General features: G+C 49.6%; 1 protein-coding gene across 7 annotated transcripts in view; it reads left to right on the forward strand.

Moving 5' to 3' along the window:
* TTC21A (tetratricopeptide repeat domain 21A) overlaps positions 1-20,983 on the forward strand; it is a 35,801-nt gene that overhangs the window by 3,953 nt on the left and 10,865 nt on the right. For 4 of the 7 annotated variants that reach the window (XM_070776069.1, XM_070776074.1, XM_070776068.1 and 1 more), the window contains exons 5-14: positions 978-1,100; positions 5,861-6,018; positions 9,965-10,049; positions 12,056-12,154; positions 13,261-13,453; positions 16,803-16,900; positions 17,061-17,261; positions 18,466-18,595; positions 20,297-20,454; positions 20,662-20,877. In XM_070776069.1, the coding sequence (XP_070632170.1) occupies positions 978-1,100; positions 5,861-6,018; positions 9,965-10,049; positions 12,056-12,154; positions 13,261-13,453; positions 16,803-16,900; positions 17,061-17,261; positions 18,466-18,595; positions 20,297-20,454; positions 20,662-20,877 (1,461 nt within the window). The remainder of the gene's footprint in view (positions 1-977; positions 1,101-5,860; positions 6,019-9,964; positions 10,050-12,055; positions 12,155-13,260; positions 13,454-16,802; positions 16,901-17,060; positions 17,262-18,465; positions 18,596-20,296; positions 20,455-20,661; positions 20,878-20,983) is intronic. The other 3 variants (XM_070776072.1, XM_070776073.1, XM_070776071.1) reach the window with 2 other exon arrangements.

Consider the following 20,983-nt stretch of genomic DNA (forward strand, 5'->3'; position numbering starts at 1 on the left):
GCATCAGGGTCTTTTCAAGGGGGCAAAAATTGGTTCTTGAAGGAGAGAATTGGTTCTTTATTTGTATGTAAAACACAAATATACACACAGAACATAAAATCAGTGTATATGTGATACTTAATTTTCTTGGAGGGGGAGCGAAGGACTAGGTGGGAAACGTCTAAAAAGGCTCCTTTGTTGTTGTTCAGTTGCTCAGTCGTGTCCGACTCTCTGCGACCCCAGGACTGTAGCCGCCAGGCTCCTCTATCCATGGGATTCTCCAGGCACAAATACTGGAGAGGGTAGCCATTTCCTTCTCCAGGGGTAAAAGGCTCACTAGAAGGACAATAATGGAAAAGAATTGAGAAACGTGCTCTAGGCCATGAGTGGTGCTTTGGGACAGGGTCTTCCAGGAGCCCCTCTGATCTTGCCTCCCAGGTCTGGCCTGCTGCACCTGCCGGGCAAGGTTGGGTAAAGGCTGGAGAGGAGCCGGCAAGGCCCATGAACTCAGAGTGGCCACCCGCCCACTCAGAGGCATTCCCAGCTTCCCGTCCAGGCCAAGCCCTTATGCTGGTCTAAGGAGTGGAGGGAGCGGAAGTGGTCCTGCCCTGGTACCCTGACCCCAGTGTAAGACAGGTGGTGGTCCGCTCCATAAGGAGCAAGAGAACCCTGGGGGTTACAGCGAGAGCCTCACCCCAGCCTGCAGGAAGGCCTCCTGCGGGAGGGGCCTCCTCCACTGAGTTTTAAAGACTGGTGGTGGTTAACCAGGTGAAGGGACCTGGTTTAGGGGGCGCATGCTGGGAAGGGCTTTCCAGGTGAAGGAACAAGGTATGAAGGCCCGAGAGAGAGAGAAGGGCTGCCCTGGGATCTGGGAGCAGTGGTGCCCCGCAGGGCCTCGGAAAATGGAGGGACAAAGAGGGGGAGGTGGGGCAGGAGAGGCAGTTGAATGGAGGCGATGCAGGAGCAAGGACTTCATCTTGCCCTTGTTCTTACGCCAGGGCTATGTGCTCAGAGGCTGGGTGGACCTCAGCTCAGACAAACCCCACACGGTGAAGAAGTCCATCAAGTACCTGGAGCATGGCATTCAGGACACCAAAGACATCCTGGGGCTGATGGGAAAGGTAGGCAGTGGGGAGGCGAGGGGTAGGGGTGTCCCCAGCCAGGGGCCTCAGTCTCTAGGCCCCATCTGGTGGATGAAGAGCAGAGGCCCGGAGAGGGCAGGGCCACAGAGCCGCCCTGGGCCCACCCCAGGCCTTCCTGCACTCCGCCCAGTCTGAGTGTCTGTCTGTCTCCCGCCTAAGATCTCCTCAGGACCTATGCTCCCTGGGCTCTGGTGGGCTTTTTTCTCTCTATCCCTTTTGTTTTCACCCACTGTCCCTTTTCTCTACGTTTTCCTTTCTCATCTCACCTCTTAAACTTACTCACTTGGTCATAAGAGAAAGAAGGTATGTGTTTTGTATTTTCTGATCTTAAATTGTTGCCTTTTTCTGATGTGAGCCTCGCTGAATGAATCTATGAGAGAAAAATCATGCTCTTGCCTGCTTCTGATTGTATATACCGATCTTATAAAACGAATATGTTTGCACACATGCTCAGTCGTGTCCGATTCTTGCAACCCCATGGACTGTAGCCCACCAGGCTCCTCTCTCCATGGAATTTCCCAGGCAAGAATACTGAAGTGGGTTGCCATTCCCTCCTGCAGGGGACCTTCCCAGCCCAAGGATCAAACCCACATCTCTGGTGTCTTCTGCATTGGCAGACAGATTTTTTTTTTTTTTAACCACTAGTGCCACCTGAAATGAATGCATGCTCATTGAAAAACCAGAAGTCTAAAAAAGTCAAAATGGCATCCTTTTAGACCTGCCACCCCCGAACAACCCACGACAATATTTTAGGGCCATGTCTCCTCATCTCTCTGCTGCGAGTTGTTTCAGGATGCGCCTTCAGTGGTTCGCTGGGCAGCAGAGGCCATGAAGTTATCACAGAGGAGGATTATCAGGTTGTGCCCTTGGGTCGGACATGTGTAGGAAAAGTGAAAGAAGTAGGAGGGAGAGCTTGGAGTGTGAAGCAGCCCTAGAGGTGGCCTCAGCCAGCTCTGCTTAGAACTGTGGAGCTGGGGTGGCCCTGCCCTGAGCCCCTCACTGACAAGATGTTGGCTGTAGGCTGCCCCTCGGGGATGGGGACAACCTGGTACCTGGGGGCTCCCTGAAGCCACAGGGGAGCCCAGGAGGGAGGCTCCTCCAAGAGATATCAACATCCACTGCCCCCCCAGGTACTGAAGGGGGTCACACACAGCACCTGCTACAGGCCAGCAGACAGGGGGATTTCATATGGTTATTATCACAGGGCATCTTACCATTTGGTCTCTCTCTTCATGTAGGGTTTCATAAGCACGTGTCATTTTGACATAAAGTCAGGCCACTACTGTGTGGACCTAATATAATTTGCCAACTTTGCCTCCTACTGTTTGTATATTAAGGTTGTTTTTAGTTGTACATGTAGAAAGAAAGCTGCAGCAAACACGTTTATACATAAATTTTTATTTAGAATACTCCTCTTCTTGTTTTTAGTAAGTCTTTTAATGGAAGGTTACTGTAGGCCAAAGCCAGCCTTTTGGAGTCCAATTTCAAGCCTTTGGGAAGCATTGCCCTCTGCCCCTCAGGCATGTGTCATGACTTGCCCAGGAGAGCTAGTGGCTGGCTGCCTGCAGAGACCGTGACCCAAGGCTGGTGAGCCTTGACAGAGAAAAAGTCCCATAGATTTGATATGTGGAAAGAGGGTTACCTGCAAACTGTTGCTGACTCCCGGTAGCTGCATCGGCCCCAGTGAGCAGTTTTCAGTGGTGAATTTTAGGAAAGTGAATGGGAAATGATGGCAATGCCAAAAAATGCTCAAACTACCGCACAATTGCACTCATCTCACATGCTAGTAAAGTAATGGTCAAAATTCTCCAAGCCAGGCTTCAGCAATATGTGAACCGTGAACTTCCTGATGTTCAAGCTGGTTTTAGAAAAGGCAGAGGAACCAGAGATCAAATTGCCAACATCTGCTGGATCATGGGAAAAGCAAGAGAGTTCCAGAAAAACATCTATTTCTGCTTTATTTACTATACCAAAGCCTTTGACTGTGTGGATCACAATAAACTGTGGAAAATTCTGAAAGAGATGGGAGTACCAGACCACCTGATCTGCCTCTTGAGAAATTTGTATGCAGGTCAAGAAGCAACAGTTAGAACTGGACATGGAACACCAGACTGGTTCCAAATAGGAAAAGGAGTACGTCAAGGCTGTATATTGTCACTCTGCTTATTTAACTTATATGCAGAGTACATCATGAGAAACGCTGGACTGGAAGAAGCACAAGCTGGAATCAAGATTGCCGGGAGAAATAACAATAACCTCAGATATGCAGATGGCACCACCCTTATGGCAGAAAGTGAAGAGGAACTAAAAAGCCTCTTGATGAAAGTGAAAGTAGAGAGTGAAAAAGTTGGCTTAAAGCTCAGCATTCGGAAAACGAAGATCATGGCATCTGGTCCCATCACTTCATGGCAAATAGATGGGGAAACAGTGGAAGACTTTATTTTTTTGGGCTCCAGGATCACTGCAGATGGTGACTGCAGCCATGAAATTAAAAGACGCTTACTCCTTGGAAGGAAAGTTATGACCAACCTAGATAGAATATTCAAAAGCAGAGATATTACTTTGCCAACAAAGGTTCGTCTAGTCAAGGCTATGGTTTTTCCTGTGGTCATGTATGGATGTTAAGAGTTGGACTGTGAAGAAGGCTGAGCACCGAAGAATTGATGCTTTTGAACTGTGGTGTTGGAGAAGACTCTTGAGAGTCCCGTGGACTGCAAGGAGATCCAACCAGTCCATTCTAAAGGAGATCAGCCCTGGGATTTCTTTGGAAGGAATGATGCTAAAGCTGAAACTCCAGTACTTTGGCGACCTCATGTGAAGAGTTGACTCATTGGAAAAGACTCTGATGCTGGGAGGGATTGGGGGCAAGAGGAGAAGGGGACGACAGAGGATGAGATGGCTGGATGGCATCACTGACTCGATGGACATGAGTCTGAGTGAACTCCGGGAGTTGGTGATGGACAGGGAGGCCTGGCCTGCTGCGATTCATAGGGTCGCAAAGAGTCAGACACGACTGAGCAACTGAACTAAACTGAACTGATGTAGAAATTGGAAGTGCCGAATCTCTCCACTAGGGGGCGCCGTCCCATGACTTTGCTCTGTCCCAGGCCTGCAGGGGCTCAGCTATCTCAGCTATCTCCTGTAGTCCCTGCCTTCTTGTTCAGTCCCTCAGTTGTGTCCAGCTCTTTGCGATCCCATGGACTGCAGCACGCCAGGCTTCCCTGTCCTTCACCATCTCCCAGAGCTTGCTCAAACTCATGTCCATTGAATTGGTGATTCCATCCAGCCATCTCATCCTCTGTTGTCCCCTTCTCCTCCTGCCTTCAATCTTTCCCAGCATCCGGGAAATGAGTCAGCTCATTTGCATCAGGTGGCCAAAGTATTGGAGCTTCAGCTTCAGCATCAGTCCTTCCAATGAATATTCAGGATTGATTTCCTTTAGGATTGACTGGCTTGATCTCCTTGCAGTCCAAGGGACTCTAAAAGTCTTACCCAACACCACAGTTTGAAAGCATCAGTTCTTTGGCACTCAGCCTTCTTTATGGCCCAACTCTCACATCCACACGTGACTACTGGAAAAACTATACCTTTGACTAGATGGACCTTTGTTGGCAAAGTAATGTCTCTGGTTTATAATATGCTGTCTAGATTTGTCATAGCTTTTCTTCCAAGAAACAAGCGTCTTTTCATTTTGTGGCTGCAGTCACCATCTTCTGGAGCCCAAGAAAATTAAGTCTGTCACTGTTTCCATTGTTTCCCCATCTATTTGGCATGAAGTGATGGGACCAGATGCCATGATCTTGGTTTTTTGAATGTTGAGTTTTAAGCCAGCTTTTTCACTCTCCTCTTTCACCTTCATCAAGAGGCTCTTTAATTCCTCTTTGCTTTCTGCCATAAGGGTGGTGCCATCTGCATATCTGAGGTTATTGATATTTCTCCCAATTGATATTTCTGGCAATCTTGATTCCAGCTTGTGCTTCATCCAGCCCGACATTTCACATGATGTACTCTGCCTATAAGTTAAACAAGCAGGGTGACAATATACAGCCTTGACGTACTCCTTTCCCAATTTGTTGCTTCTTGACCTGCATACAGGTTTCACAGGAGGAAGGTAAGGTGGTCTGGTATTCCCATCTCTTGAAGAATTGTCCATAATTTGTTGTGATCCACATAGTCAAAGGCTTTAGCATAGTCAATGAAGCAGAAGTAGATATTTTTCTGGAATTCTCTAGCTTTTTCTACAATCCAGTGGATGTTGACAATTTGATCTCTGGTTCCTCTGCCTTTTCTAAATCCAGCTTGTCCAACTGGAAGTTCTCGGTTCCCATACTATTGAAACCTAGTTTGGAGGATTTTGAGCATTACTTTGGTAGCATGTGAAATGAGTGCAATTGTGCAGTAGTTTGAACATTCTTTGGCATTGCTGTTCTTTGGAATTGAAATGAAAACTGACCATTTCAAGTCGTATGGCCACTGCTGAGTTTTCCAAATTTGCTGGCATATTGAGTGCAGCACTTTAACAGCATCATCTTTTAGGATTTGAAATAACTCAGCTGGAATTCCATTCCCCTGCCTTGCCTGTCAGAAAACCCCAAGACTGCTGTGGACCCTATTTGTTACTCTGAATGATGGCTTCTGCCCACTTGTCAGGCTCTGCTGCTGTCTTGGTGGGGACACTGACACCCACTGCTCATTTTTGGTGGGCACTGATGAGGGCTCTTCTGTTTGGCCTTCAACAGGTGATGTACTTCATGATACTGCAGAACTACTCGGGGGCCCTTGAGGTGGTGAACCAGATCACCGTCACCTGCGGGAGCTTCCTGCCTGCCTTGGTCCTAAAGATGCAGCTGTTCCTGGCTCGGCAGGACTGGGAGCAGACGGTAGAAATGGGACACAGGTGAGGAGTGGGGCTGACTTGATGCTTCCTTCCTTTGCCAGTTCAGTTCAGTTCAGTTGCTCAGTCGTGTCTGACTCTTTGCAACCCCATGAACCATAGCACGCCAGGCCTCCCTGTCCATCATCAACTCCTGGAATCCACCCAAACCCATGTCCATTGAATCGGTGATGCCTTCCAACCGTCTCATCCTCAGTCATCCCCTTCTCCTCCCACCTTCAATCTTTCCCAGCATCAGGGTCTTTTCCAATGAGTCAGCTCTTCGCATCAAGTGGCCAAAGTATTGGAGTTTCAGCTTCAGCATCAGTCCTTCCAATGAACACCCAGGACTGATCTCCTTTAGGATGGACTGGTTGGATCTCCTTGCAGTCCAAGGGACTCTCAAGAGTCTTCTCCAACACCACAGTTCAAAAGCATCAATTCTTCTGCTCTCAGCTTTCTTTATAGTCCAGCTCTTACATTCATACATGACTACTGGAAAAACCACAGCCTTGACTAGACTTCCTTTGCCAGTGGAGGGGACTAATTGGTCCCCTCTTACACAGTGGCAGGATGGGAGATACTGTGTGTTTGATGGAAGAAGCCATAAAAGTCAACATTGTCAGTGGGAGTTATGAATAGTGATATGGTCACATTGGGGGTTGGGGAGCAGAGGGAGGTTGGATGTGAACTAGGCACTCACTTGTCATAGCAGGAAGCCAGCAGTGGAGGCCTGTGGTGGGAAAATCAAGAAATAGGCCTCTTGGGACTTCCCTGGTGGTCCTCTGGTTAAGATTTTGCCTTTCAGTTCAGGGTGTACGGGTTCGATCCCTGGTCAGGGAACTAGATCCCACATGCCTTGTGGCCAAGAAACCAAAAAATGTGGAACACATCAGTACTGTAGCAGATTCAATAAAGACATTAAAAACGGTCTACATTAAAAAAAAATCTTTTAAAAAAATTGGAAAAGAAATAGCCCTATCAAGTGATCTAAGCATAGTGTTTAGGAGAGAGACAGAACTACCAAAGGAACCTAAGGCAATAAGAGTTAGAGGTAAACAGCAGTTGTGTCTGAGGAGTAGGCGGGGAGGGAAGAATAAAGGCAGAAAGGGACTATTGTAGTATGTAATTTTTAAAACTGTGGGTGTAATACACATTAATAAAAACTGTGGGTGACAAAGGCCGTTGCCTGAGAGAAGACTTTAGTAGCAAGCTGAGTGTACCAGGAAGACAGCAGAGGGAGGATTCAGGAGTTATGGGGACTTGTGGAAGCCCAGTTCCAGGTATAGGGTGATCCTGAAGCACTTTCACTGTGAACAGAGATAAAGATGGCTTCAGGGGAGGGATGTTTGATGGAGGGTTTTTGAAAATGGAATTTTCTAGATAACTGAAACTTATCTCTTTAAACTCTACCGCTTTAACCATTTTTATCACAGTAATCATAGAACATATAGTACTAATTTTCTTCCTAAAAAGAGTTCATGGACTGTTCTTTCCTGAGTGATTATGAGTCACCAGTACAGTTCAGTTTAATTCAGTCGCCCAGTCGTGTCTGACTCTTTGCAACCCCATGGACTGAGGCACGCCAGGCCTCCCTGTCCATCACCAGCTCCCGGAGCCTGCTCAAACTCATGTCCATTGAGTCAGTGATGCCATCCAACTGTCTCATCCTCTGTCGTCCCCTTCTCCTCCCACCTTCAATCTTTCCCAGCATCAGGGTCTTTCCAAATAAGTCAGCTCTTTGCATCAGGTGGCCAAAGTATTGGAGTTTCAGCTTCAGCATCAGTCCTTCCAATGAACATTCAAGACTGATTTCCTTTAGGATAGACTGGTTGGATCTCCTTGCAGTCCAAATTGTGTGTTTGTGTGAGGGGGTGGAATACAAACATACCTCTTCCTTCCCTATGGAAGGATGCTAACTGGAATCGGAGTGTCATACAGAGGCCCTGGTAGGAAACTGGAAGTGACTCCGGCCTGTGCCAGGCCTGGGCAGGCCCTCCGCAGCCTCTCTCACAGCTGGCTGGTGTCCTGGGCAGGAACTCCTGGATCAAGAGCTTGCTCTGGAGGCTCCGCCTTGGGCCCACAGGACACCTGGAAGCCTGTATGTTTCGTTAGTTTCATGTAGTTTATAGTGTCAACATTAGAATGAATTACAGAGTTCTAACCACGGGAGCACCAGGGCAGTCCCTCCCCTATTGCTCTTTGAATTTTTGCTCTCTGTAGATGTGTGTCTCTTTGCAGCCCTAACATTATTCATTTTTTCCTTCTCTTTTAGTTCTCTCCACCAATGTTAAAATAATTTGTTTCTTCCATTAGTCTTGTTAAAGAACTAGCTTTGAGTTTTGTTGATGCTATGATATCCTTGTTTTCTAATTGATTAATTTCTGCTGTGTATTGAGCTTCCCTGGTGGCTCAGACGGTAAAGCGCCTACCCACAATGCGGGAGACCTGGGTTCGATCCCTGGGTCGGGAAGATCCCCTGGAGAAGGAAATGGCAACCCACTCCAGCACTCTTGCCTGGGCTTGTTTTCTAATTGATTAATTTCTGCTGTTTATTATTTCCTGCTAACTACCTTCTGTGGAGGTACTCTGTTGTTATTGTCTAACTCTTGAGTTGGATGCCTGGCCATTCTAAATCTTCTAGAAGATAAGCATTTAAGTCTATGGATGTCCCTTGAAGTACCATTTAACAGTGTCTACACATCTGGATATTTCAGTAGTATCTTCAGTATCTGGTTCTGCGACTTCTCTAACATTAGTTCTGATTCGTTTTTAGTCCATTCGTCATTTTAAAAGTTTTTTTTTTAATTTCTAAATTATGAAATTCACAATGCCTTCAAAATCATCATAAATGCCTAGAACTCTTTGAATGTTGACTGTGCCTGGTTATGTTGAAAGTTGAAAGTCAATTAGAATAATTGTTAAGCAGAAGGACCATTCCCTGACCTGGCTGGAAAATATGAAATTTCCTATAAAGAAACAAAATACTGCAAATTCCAGGGAATTCCCTGGTGGCTCAGTGGTAAAGAATCTGCCAGCCAATGAATCTGCCAGCCAATGCAGGAGACATGGGTTCGATCCCTGGTCCAGGAAGATTCCACATGCCCCACAGCAGCTAAGCCTGTGCACCACAACCTCTGAGCCTGTGCTCTAGAGCTCACAAACCCCAACTACTGAAGCCCAAGTGCTCCAGAGCCCATGCTCGGCAACAAAAGAAGCCACCACGATGAGAAGCCCACACACCGCAACTAGAGAGTAGCCTGTGCTCGCCACAATAGGGAAAAGTCCCTGTGGCAACAAAGACCCAGCACAGTCAAAAAAATAATAATAATAAAAAAAAACCTCTGTAGTGTGATCAGGAGCCGTGTCTTCCCAGTGACACATGATGGAAACCAAAGTTTCCTTTCCATCTTACAGCTGCAGACTGACCCCCTGCCCCCTGACCTTGGTACCACAGTCATGCCTGTGTAATTTGGGATATAAATAGATTTCTGTCATGAAGACACCCCCAAATAAGGGACTTAACATAAAAGGTTATTCCTCTCTCAGGGAAAAGTTTGGGTGGTGGGCCAAGACCAGGATGACAGCTTAACTCTCTAGGGTCCCAGGCCCCCTCTCCCTGCTGTCCTATTCCTAGGATGTTGCTCACATGGCCCACATTCCAGCCAGCAAGAAGGAGGAAAGAGAAGAAATGGAAGGCATGCTGTAGGGATACCACTGGATATACCCTGGGCACTTTCACTTGCATCCTATTGGTCAGAACTTAATCACATGGTCACACATGAGCTGCAGAGGGAAGCTGGGAAATGTAGTCTTTATTGCAGTAGCCACATGCCCCAGCAGTTCAGCAGGTTCTATTAAAAGGAGAAGGGGAGGATAGATGTTAGGAGACAATCACAAGATGCCACCGCACCATCCTAACCTTGCCTCTGAACTCTCTCAATTCACGTGGCTCCTCTTCCTGTTTCAGAATCCTCGAAAAAGACAAAAGCAATATCGATGCCTGCCAGATTCTAGCTGTGCATGAGCTCGCAAGAGAAGGAAACATGACCGTAGTAAGTTCTTTCAAGACTCAGAAGTTGAACCTTGAAACCAGCCCAGCCAAGGAGGGACCCTTCACAGCACCTCCACCCCCAAGACCTTGGAGGGGGCTCCCTGGGACTCAGCTCCCTACGCCCATCCACACACTCGGAGCTCTGGCTTGGTCTTTGAGCCACACAGTTCCAAAGGCCGGCAGTGAGGCTGACACGCTGCTCTGGTTCTGCCTCATGTTCCCTGTGTGCCCTGGGCAGGTGTCTCCACCTGGATGAGCCCCAAGATGCTCATCTGTGAAAATGGAGATAATTCCACCCACTCTGTGTGGTTGTTATAAGGTCCAATTACAGGACACGTAGGACGACTGGGAACGGTGCCCAGTGCGCTACAATAACTTGCTCCATTTTAACTGATGTCATGATTGTGGTTTGTTGCTGGTTTTGGTTTTGGTTTTGTTTTTGCCACACTGCATGGCTTGCGGGATCTTACTTCTGTGACCATGGATTGAACCCAAGCCCACAGCAGTGAAAGTGCTGAGTCCTAACCACTGGACCTCCAAGGAATTCCCATGGTTGTGTTCGTGTTCAGGAAATGCCTTTTTTTAAGGGAATGGTTAGAGTTGTTCAGATATTGACCAGGCAGTACCTGGGCCCATGGACTTCCCAGGTTGCTCAGTGGTAAAGAATCCACCTGTCAATGCAGGAGACGTGGGTTTGGTCTCTGGGTCCCCTGGGTCAGGAAGGTCCCCTGGGGCAGTAAATGACAACCCACTCCAGTATGAGAGTCACATGGACAGAGGAGCCTGACTGGCTACAGTCTGTGGGGTCACAAAGAGTCAGACACAAGTGAGCAACTTAGCATGCACCTGGCCGTAAACTTGCTCCTAAGACTTGTTTTCCAGAGAAACCCCAAAGAGTCCTCAGATGCAGTCAGAAGCACCTCGAATTCCTAATGAAAACCTCCATGCCCAGACACGTTCTTACTTTCAAAAAGAGTTTGTGTCTTCAGTGAAAACCCTGCCTTCTGAATAAAGACATTGCCTCTGCGGAGAGTGTGACCAGTCAAGAGGCCCTAAGGGGTCATGGCAAGAAAAGGAAGTTTCTGGTTCCTTTTGCCCAGCTCTGAGGTTATGGATGTTGTGGGGTGGGGTGAGGCAAAGGGCACGGTCTGTATTTGGTAGGAACCCTTGAAAAGGGCCCTAGCCCTGTTTCTGGGTAGAAGCAAGGGAGTAGGCCTGTCCTCAGCTCCCTGAGAACCTGGGGCCCTGAGCAAGCCTTCTAAGGGCCTGGCCTCATGGTTAGGCCCAAGGGCAGTTAGCATTTAATGCCCCTCCTTTGCCCCCATCTCAAACCCTGGGATCTGCCCCTCACCCCACCCCATATTCTTTCCTGGTGCTTCTTTGCAGCTGTGGACTAAGAACTCCCTACCCCACATAGTGAATGGGCAGAAGAGTCCAGGAAAGAACACAGGCTTTGGACTCAGTCAGCCATCTGGATGGCTGGGTAACCTTGGTCAAATGACCTTAACCTTTCTGACCCTTCATCTGCTAGACTGGAAAATTCAGTTACACTGACTGTCAGAGTCCCTGGGAGGATTCACTGGAATGACAGAGAGGCATCAATGTGGTGACTCAGGTCAAAATGGAACAGAAGTTTGGGGCCAGAGACCCACCCTGACTCCTGGGCCAGCCCAGGTGGTTTGCAACCGCCTCGGGGGGACTGCTGTGTGTGCACCATACAGCTGGCTTCTGGCACTGTTTGGGGGTGTCTCAAAGGGCAGCTGCTCTTCTCGGACTCGTGAATAAAGGGGCAGTGCCGGCTCTGGAGGGAAAGCCCCTGCGGGGCCCCAAAGTGATACTGAAGCCTGGGGACACCCAAGGCCAGTTAACTCTGAATCTCTGGCGTTGGTGCGGAGGCCCGAGTGTGTTTAAGATCTCTCAGCTGGTGCTCTGGGCAGCCACCCTTGAGAACCTTTGCCCCACTCGCCTTTTACCTACTGCCTTTGACGTTGTGTTTTGCTCTTGCAGGCTGCCGAGCACGTTAGGAATCTGATTAAGGCACTGGAAACAAGAGAGCCCGAAAATCCAAGCCTCCATCTTAAAAAAATTCTTGTGGTGAGCAGACTGGTAAGAAAGCTCCTCCCTGGTTTCTGAACTAGCGCATCCTGTCTTGTTCCCAGGGGAGATCTGTGGTCCCCTAGAAGCTCCCTCAGGACCCTGCCCCACCCCTCTGGCTTAAACTTGATCTCTCAGTCTAGTGGCCCAGGCCCTGGGGCCCCTGCCTGCCTCCATCCTATCACAGTATCCGGTGGCTTCTCTCTCCTGTGCCCACGTGCCCTTCAGAGATGCTGTGAAGACCATGGAAGTGAGATCTGGAAGTGCTTTCAGAGTGGGAGGCGCCCTATTTGGGGAAAGAGGGCAGCAACACAGCTGTGGAAGAGCAGGGTGCTGGAGCCCCCGACTCCTGTGTTCTTTTTGTGAAAGAGACCCAGGGAGGCCGCCTGCCTAACTGTCTCTGACGCCAGGCACGGTGCAAACAGCTGCCAAACGGCCTGTCTCTGTCGCAGCCTTCAGCCCCAGAGCAAGACTTACTAGAAGGGGGGCTTCCCAGGTGCTCCTGTGGCTAAGACTCCACTCTCCCAGTGCAGGAGGCCTGGGTTCCATCCCTGGTCAGGGAACTATATCCCACATGCTGCAACTAAGAGTTCACAAGCCTCAGCTGGAGATCCCGTGTGCCCCAACTGAAAAGAAGAAAGATTTACCATAAGGAATTGTCATGAGAGCAGGGGCAACTCTGGGGAGTCTAATTCCACTGGGATATGCTCTCTCCCTCCACCTCTGTGTCTGATTCTCTCTGCTCATTCTCCACACACAGCAGGGAATGTGGCTGCTCACAGCCCTCAGGGCCACTTCCCATCAGTGCGACACCAAGAGTTCCCCTCGTGCAGTTTCAGTTTATGAAAAACCTCCTGGCAACTTGTTGGACCGGTGACTATGGCCAGACACGGGGCTGGGTCCCTCCGAGGGCTCCATGCCTGGAGGCGGTTCCGCACATGTGGCCACCGGGGTCGGGGGGATTCCTTGCGAGCTGGACAGCTACCTGGACACACGGTACTTTTGGGGCTCTCCTGAGCACCCCCGAGTCCTGCCAAAGTGTCCCCCATTTGCAACATGGCCTTGTTGAGGCAGGTTGGAGTGACTGGTATCCGCTTCCCCGTGTCTGTTCCTTTCAGTGTGGGAGGCACCAGGGGATTCTGCAGCTGGTGTGTAGCTTCATCGAACGAACCTTCATGGCCACATCCTCCGACGCCCACATGGCCACTGAGCTGGGCTACCTCTTCATCCTGCAGGACCAAGTAAAGGAGGCGTCTCTTTGGTACTCGAAGGCCATGAAGCTGGACGAGAGCAGCGTGGCTGCCTTGACAGGTCTGGGCAGGCTGGGCAGGGAGAGGGGTGGCAGGCTGGCGGGTGGGAGCCAAGCAGGGTGACCTCCATGAATCCTGAAGAGAGGGGTTGGTAAGCATTCTTCCCAGAGGGTATGTGAGTTTGGGGGTACATTGTAGGATGGGGTGCCTTTTGAGGCATCTACACATAATAGACGTAAGAGGCACAGGAATTCTCGACAGCAGTCAAAGCCATTCTCATCTCCTTCAGACCTCTGATAGCCACACTCTGCCTGACATGTTGGGTCAGCCCTGCCTCCTCTCAGGCCCCCCAGCCCAGCGCCCCCTCCCCCCGGCCCCACAGCCGCTCACCTCACCTCTGTAGACCCTTCCTCTTCAGGCCCCCGTGCTGAAAGGCCACCAGAGTGAGTAGTTTTGAGAGTTTTGCTTCCCCATGTGTCCCAGGGCTTCCCTCCCACTTTATACAAATGTCAAGTGAATTTTCCAAAGCCCAGTTTTCATTTTTACACAAAGGTCTCAAATCTGTGGTCTCTAGCGAATCCTGAAACAGAGGTATTTGATTTTAGTGGAGGCAGCCTCATGATCAATGCCCCAGGCAAGCTGGCTTCCTGCCCCGGCTCCGAGGAGATGTGTCTTTTGAGGGTAAAGTCACTTCTCGCTAAACTCCAGGCACATCTGTGCAGCACAGTCAAAAAAGCAGTCCAAGTGGTTGGTCTTGATTTCTGGTTCAATGTATCAGGCTGACTCCTCGGTTATCGCTTCCTCCTCCCTCCCCAAAGCCCCCCCAAAGTCACGGGCAACATTTTAAAAAGATGGTGAGGCCCCATAGCAGCCCCAGAAACAGGGTAAGGTGCCTTTGGTAGACCAGGAACTCTGAAGAACTTCTTATTTCTAGAAGATAGTAAGCAGACTGCATTCAATCTGGAATCTCTGAGCAAGTCTAGAAACCTATAAGCCAACATGGGCAGAGACGGGACAGCTAAAGAAATGAGTAGATCAGCTTTCCCCAGAGGGCTCCAGAAAAAAGAAAAATTAAAAAAAACACAAGCTTGGGGTCCCCAGAGGCTGGGAGCAAAATATGTCATGAGGTCATCATCGAGATAACAGGAGGGTTATTGGAAGCCCAAGAAGGGGATCAAGGAGACTCTTACCAGGTGTTGGGACAGGACAGAGCAGAACAAAGCCCCCCATGATGTCCCACCACCAACAGGGACATGAAGGGCAAAGCCTGAATGCCCAACACATAGGCAAAATCCCCTGAAATGTTCCTCCACCAGGCTGAGTCCTTGCCTACTTCCTCAATTCAAGGGAGAGTCCCTGCTGGTCAGCCAAAAGGGAAGTCCACACTCTCCAGCCAAGCCTGAGTCCACGCATATGTGTCCTTGACTCATCCATCTTATCTGGTCCGTCTGGGAAAATCAGGGGCCTTAGCAATTTGAGAAATCTGCCCTGATTGCTAATAGTCTTCACTCTAGTCCATTTATAAATCTGCTAGCAGTTTGAAAGAGGGGCCAAGTGGAACATGCAAAGCAGTGGCCCTCTGAGGAACAAAGTTAAGGCCAGATACAGAAAAGACTTTGTCCCCAAAACACCTCCTGTGTTGGCTGAGTCTAGAGTCTATTAGGTCCATGAGTAAAGAACATGCCACTAGGAAAAAAATACAGATAACAAAAATAGAGTTGCTGAAAATTTAAAATATGATTTTTGCAAAGTAAAAATGTCCATAGATGAGCCAAGTAGTGGGACGGATATGACTGAAAACCAAGATAGTGGTGGGGAAGACAGTCAGAAATAAACTTACCCAAATGGTCGAGGAATAAATTGTAAAAGAAGAATAGTAGGAACAGAAGGGATTTGTCCTCCCAACATCAAAACACATCAAAACAAGAGTAGTTAAGGATTTCCTTGGTGGCTCAGTGGTAAATAATCTGCCTGCCAATGCAGGAGACACGGGTTCGATCCCTGATCTGGGAAGATCCTGCGTGCCTCAGAGCAATGAAGCTCGTGCACCCACCACAACACTGGGCCTGTGCTCTAGAGCCTGGGAGCCACAGCTCCTGAAGCCTGTGTGCCGTAGAGCCCATGCTCTGCAACAAGAGAAGCCACCACAGTGAGAAACCAGCGCACCGCACTATAGAAAATCCCGCACAGCAGCAAAGACACACAACAGCCAAAGAAAAAATTATTTTTTTAAAAAAGAGACGTCCATTTGAGGCCAATCCTGGAATACACAAATAGATCAACAAGATAGAAACAGGCCTTCTGATAGAAATGACATTTCAAACCGATAGAGTTTCAATAACTCGTGGTGGGATACCTGACTATTCTTTATGAAAAAAAATAAAGGTAAATGCCCATTTCACATTATCCTCAAAAATAAATTCTAGATGACTTAGATATTTAAACGTAAAAGTTAAATTGGACTTGGGTTGCCCGGGGAATTCTAAGCATAACTACAAACTCAGAAGTTCTAAAGGAAAATATTTGACCAATTCATGTAAAAATTTAAAACTACTCGATGGCAAAAAGGCAGAGGAAAAATAGGTAAAAGGTTAAAGGCAAACTAATGGAAAATGTTTGTAACAAGGAATATATATAAAGAGAATAGAGAGATCTAAAAATCCATCCAAAGAAAAATAGGAAAAAGCTATAAACAGGAAAGTTACAGTAGAAAATATATAAAAAGATGTCCATTCTCCCTAAAAAGATTTTTTTTTTTAAGTGAATTAGAACAAGTTATTCACTCTTTAGCATGGTAAAGAGTAAAGCATGTTTGTGAGGTCGTGGGGAAAGAAAAAAACACTTCCAAATTCTTGACAGTAATATTAATTCAAATATCCTTGGAGGGCAAGCTGGCCTTATCTATCAAGGTTTTTAGATGTACATGCCCTTTGACCTATCATCTCTACATAAGGAGTTAGAACACACAAAAATGTTGACCATGGCATTGTAATATTTAAACACTGAAAACCAATGAAATGTGAAACGAGGAGTCCTTCAGTAGTGCAGTAGTTAAATAAATGGTTACATCGGCAGTGAAATATTATGTCACCATTGAAGAGAATAGGGTAATTTATATGAACGGATGGGAAGATACACTATACACTAATAACATGCAGATGCTTTGCAAGATGTTTGAAGAAATCCACTCCAATCTGTTCATGTTGATTCTCTCTAGAGAAAGGCACGCTGAGGGCAGAATGTGAGCTGGGGATGTTTTCCTTGCCCTACGATTGGAACGCTTCCCCATGAGCACATACCACTCTCTGAGTTTATGAAGTCGCGGGGAAGGGTCCCTGCCGTCCACTGTCCCTTGGCCTGCTGGCTCTGCCACAGAGCCGGCTGTTCATCCCAGTTCTGTCCCCTCCCAGGGATCATCTGGTGCCAGATCTTAGACGGCCACCTGGAGGAGGCCGAACACCAGCTGGAATTCCTGAAGGAGGTGCAGCAGTCTCTGGGGAAGTCCAAGGTCAGAGCCCTGTGGGGGCCGAGGTTGCCCTGGGATCCGGCCCCTGCCACACCCCCTCCCTCTCCCCAACCCCAGTTGCCCCTTGGACTTCTGCTTCTCCTTGGCCTGCTGGCTCTGCCTAGTGAGCGTTGCCTCCAAGACCCGGGCCTGCTCCCCACAGGTGCTGGTTTTCCTCCAAGCCCTCCTGGTGTCCAAGAAGCATAGGGGGGAGCAGGAGGCCACGACGCTACTAAAGGAGGCCGCCGAGCTGCACTTCTCCAGCATGCAGGCCCTCCCCATGAGCTCTGAATACTTGGAACGGCTCGACCCCATCTTCCTGGTCTGCATCGCCAAGGAGTACCTGGTCTTCTGCCCCAAGCAGGTTAGAGGAGGGTGCTTCTTCGTGGGACGGGGAGCGGGGGTTGGACTGGTGAACAGGTCTGGGCAGAGGCAGGACCTACCTGGCCAGTCACTAGGTTGCTTGAGCCTCGGGCAGTCGGGGAACCCAGTGCTTTTCACATTTGCACAGGCAACGTGCCAATCACCCAGGAAGTGGGGCACAACCCTGCATCTCCCAGGCAATGCTGATGCTGCGGTCCAGGGACTGCATGTGAGGAGCGGGGCACTGGCCTCTGTTCATCCCAGGGAGGAACTGGGCTCCCTTTTCTCCCAATGTCTTCTAAGAAGTATTTTGGTCTTTGCCTGTTTGTCTGGCCTTCCCAGACAATCAAGAGTCCCTGTGGGCAATGATTGTATCTTACATGCCTTAATATCTCCCAAGTGCCTGGCACCCCACTCCAGTACTCTTGCCTGGAAAATCCCATGGACGGAGGAGCCTGGTAAGCTGCAGTCCATGGGGTCGCTGAGGGTCGGACACGACTGAGCGACTTCACTTTCACTTTTCACTTTCATGCATTGGAGAAGGAAATGGCAACCCACTCCAGTGTTCTTGCCTGGAGAATCCCAGGGACGGGGGAGCCTGGTGGGCTGCCGTCTGTGGGGTCGCACAGAGTCAGACACGACTGAAGTGACTTAGCAGTAGCAGCCTCGTAATGCCATCCCACAAATATCTATTGAGGGCATCACCATGTGCCAGATGCCATGCTTGATAGGGGGGAGTCAAAAGTGAACAAATGAAGTCCCCATTCTCAGGAGCTTATGCTCTTGGGCAAAGTAGTACAGAGTGGATGGTAAATATGTGTGTGAAGCATGAAAATGTTAGTCACTCAGTCATGTCTGACTCTTAGCTACCCCATGGACTGTAGCCCACCAGGCTCCTCTGTCTATGGGATTCTCCTGGCAAGAATACTGGAGTGGGTTGCCATTCCCTTCTCCAGGGGATCTTCCTGACCCAGGGAATTGAACCTGGATCTCCTGCGTTGCAAGCAGATTCTTTACCATCTGAGCTACCAGGGTAAAATAAAGTAAAAAAAATGAACAAAGTAACTAAAGTAAATAAAAATAAAATAGGATAAAGTAAAAACACGTGTGGAATAAAATCCCTTCACTGAGTGTTTTCTAAGCACTCCAGGAGTCTTTTTCTTAGAATAGGGCAAACCGCACAGCCAGACCCTTGTGTTCTACAGCCCCGGTCTCCAGGCCAGATCGTGTCTCCTCTTCTTAAGCAAGTCGCTGCCATCTTGAATCCTGTAGTCAAGGTGGCACCAGCCCTGATTGAGCCGCTGTATGTGATGGCCCAGGTCAAGTATCTCTCAGGTGAGCCAGTGAGTCCTTGTGGCTGGGGGAGCCGTGGGTGAGTGTCTGCAGGCTCCCTGCCTGGGACACTCCACACACACCCCCTCACCCTCAGTCACCAGGTGCGCCCACTGTTCCCAGCCTCCAGCACCCCGACTCCTCACCAGCAGAGGTCTCTCCCACCCTCCCTTTTGCTGATTACTTACTTGATCTGTACCAGCTGACAGTCACTGAACTCGATGATGCAACAGCACTGCTCTGATCCTAGGGGACAGCAGTACTCAGAACAAGAAAAGCTCCACCCTGGAGTTTGTGTTCTAGTAGAAGTACGTGGACATAAAGCACAGTGTTATTGTCAGGACATGACCATGTGATGGAGAAAATGAAAGCCGGGGAGAGGATATAGGGGTGGCAGTTTTTAAAAGACAGTTGGGAAGGCCCCGAGGGAAGGGGACCCTGTGCCATTAGACTCGCAGAGCCTCATGGGCCAGAACGGTCCCCATTCAGCCTCTCCTATCTCAAGGCCTGGATCCTGGAGAAAGAGGGAAGGATGGGGAGAACCCTCGGTGGGGGCCTGTTGTGCTCTCGGAAGTCTTGGCTCCCCGTGACCTTTCACCCCCATCTGCCTGAAAGTCAAGCTGATCTCTGGTGTCCAGAGGCTTCAGAATGCCATGGCACGTCTGTGTGCTCTGCACTGTATGGGTTGCACTTTCTAGAGCTCCTGGTCTTCGTCCTCTGTCCTCCCAGTGTTCATCAGAGTGCCAGGTTTACCCGCTGCTCCAAGGTCTCCTGGGTACAAGGTGAGGGCAGGCCCTCCCTCCCCTGCCAGACACACACACACAGGGATGCCGGCAGATACCAGCGCTTTAGGGACAAAGCAAGGTCTCCAGCTGCTCAGGTTGTCATGGTGACACCTTCACATTTCTGCAGCACAATTGAAGGCGCAGGGAGTTTGGGACCCAGAAGCAAGTGCTCTCTACCCACTGGGTGATGGACCCCAAGCAAGAGCTGTTGAGGGACCTGGCAGCAGAGGAAGGAGGGCCTCCCAACCAGCTCACTGTACCCTGGCCCTGAGTTGCCACTGCCTCCCATTTAGGGTCAGCCTGGCACAGGAAGGCCTCTGGGCCCCAACGTGCCAAGGCATTCAGAGCGCAGTCTCAGGAGCCCATGGCCCTGGACGTAAATACTGACTTCGTCCCTTTGGAGCTGAGTGACTTACATCACTAAAGTTCCAGTCCTGCATCTGAAAGACAGGCATGATAATACCAACTTGGTGGGGGTGGGCAGACACTAAACCAGCCTTTCTCAAGAACTTTGCCTGTGTTGGCACAGAGCGGGTGCTTCTCAAGTTGTGGCTGTCACGGTTGCTGCTATTATTAGGCTTTGTTCTGCTCTTAGGTATGGAAATTGAGACTTCAGTGTTCCCCTGAGCCTCCAGACAGAGCAGTGAAGTGACTTAGCCATCTCCCTGAGGGTACAGAAGGAAGGGAGGTGTCACACCCAGGTTTGAGTCTCCTGGCTGTTGTCTGGGTCAAGGCAAAAACTAATAGTAGTTCTAATTTTAGGAAGAGACCTTTGAGTCAAGCTGAACAGACACGGGATAAATGCCCAGCTTGGATATTTCTGGGAAACAGGACACGTAAAATTCCTTCTGCCTTTACGTGGTGGGTCCTGAGAGTGCCCAAGGATCCCTGGATGTAGGGGTTTGTTTCCTGTTTCTAGGGGAGTTAGAGCATGCCCAGAGCACCCTGCAGCGTTGCCTGGAGCTGGACCCCACCTCCGTGGACACCCACCTCCTCATGGCTCAGATCTACCTGGCTCAGGGCAACTTTGCCATGTGCTCCCACTCCTTGGAGCTGGGCGTCAGCCACAACTTCCAGGTGGGGGTCCCCGATGCCCTGTCGCTGCTCAGCATCCCACAGCCCCACTAGCTTCAGCCCCTACTCGCCTTGGGAGAGTAGCCCCAGGAGCTGCCAGAATCCCTCAGCCCCTTCTGCTGGCCCAAAGGCAGGGACTGGCTCTGTGGAATCCTGGGGCTTTCTCCCCTATGGGAGTTGGAACCCCACACTCTGCTGACGCTCCTTTAGGTCCGAGACCACCCCCTTTACCACTTCATCAAGGCCAAGGCCCTCAACAAGTCTGGGGACTATCCAGAAGCCATAAAGGCACTGAAGATGATCATAAAATTACCAACTCTGAGGACGGAAGAGAACAAGAAGTTCCGTGGGCCCTGCGTGCGCCCCAGCGAGCGGGTGTCCATCTTACTGGAGCTGGCAGATGCCCTCCGGATGAACGGAGAGCTGGTGAGAAACGCCCTGCTCTGTTCTCTTGCTGCTGGCGCGTGCTGGAGGGCCAGGGTAGACCTGGGAACCAGGCTCTTTGATTCTGGCTGGTGTTTCCTTGCACTTT

The sequence above is a fragment of the Bos indicus genome, chromosome 22, assembly GCF_029378745.1.
Source record: "Bos indicus isolate NIAB-ARS_2022 breed Sahiwal x Tharparkar chromosome 22, NIAB-ARS_B.indTharparkar_mat_pri_1.0, whole genome shotgun sequence".
Classification (NCBI taxonomy): Eukaryota; Metazoa; Chordata; class Mammalia; order Artiodactyla; family Bovidae; genus Bos; species Bos indicus.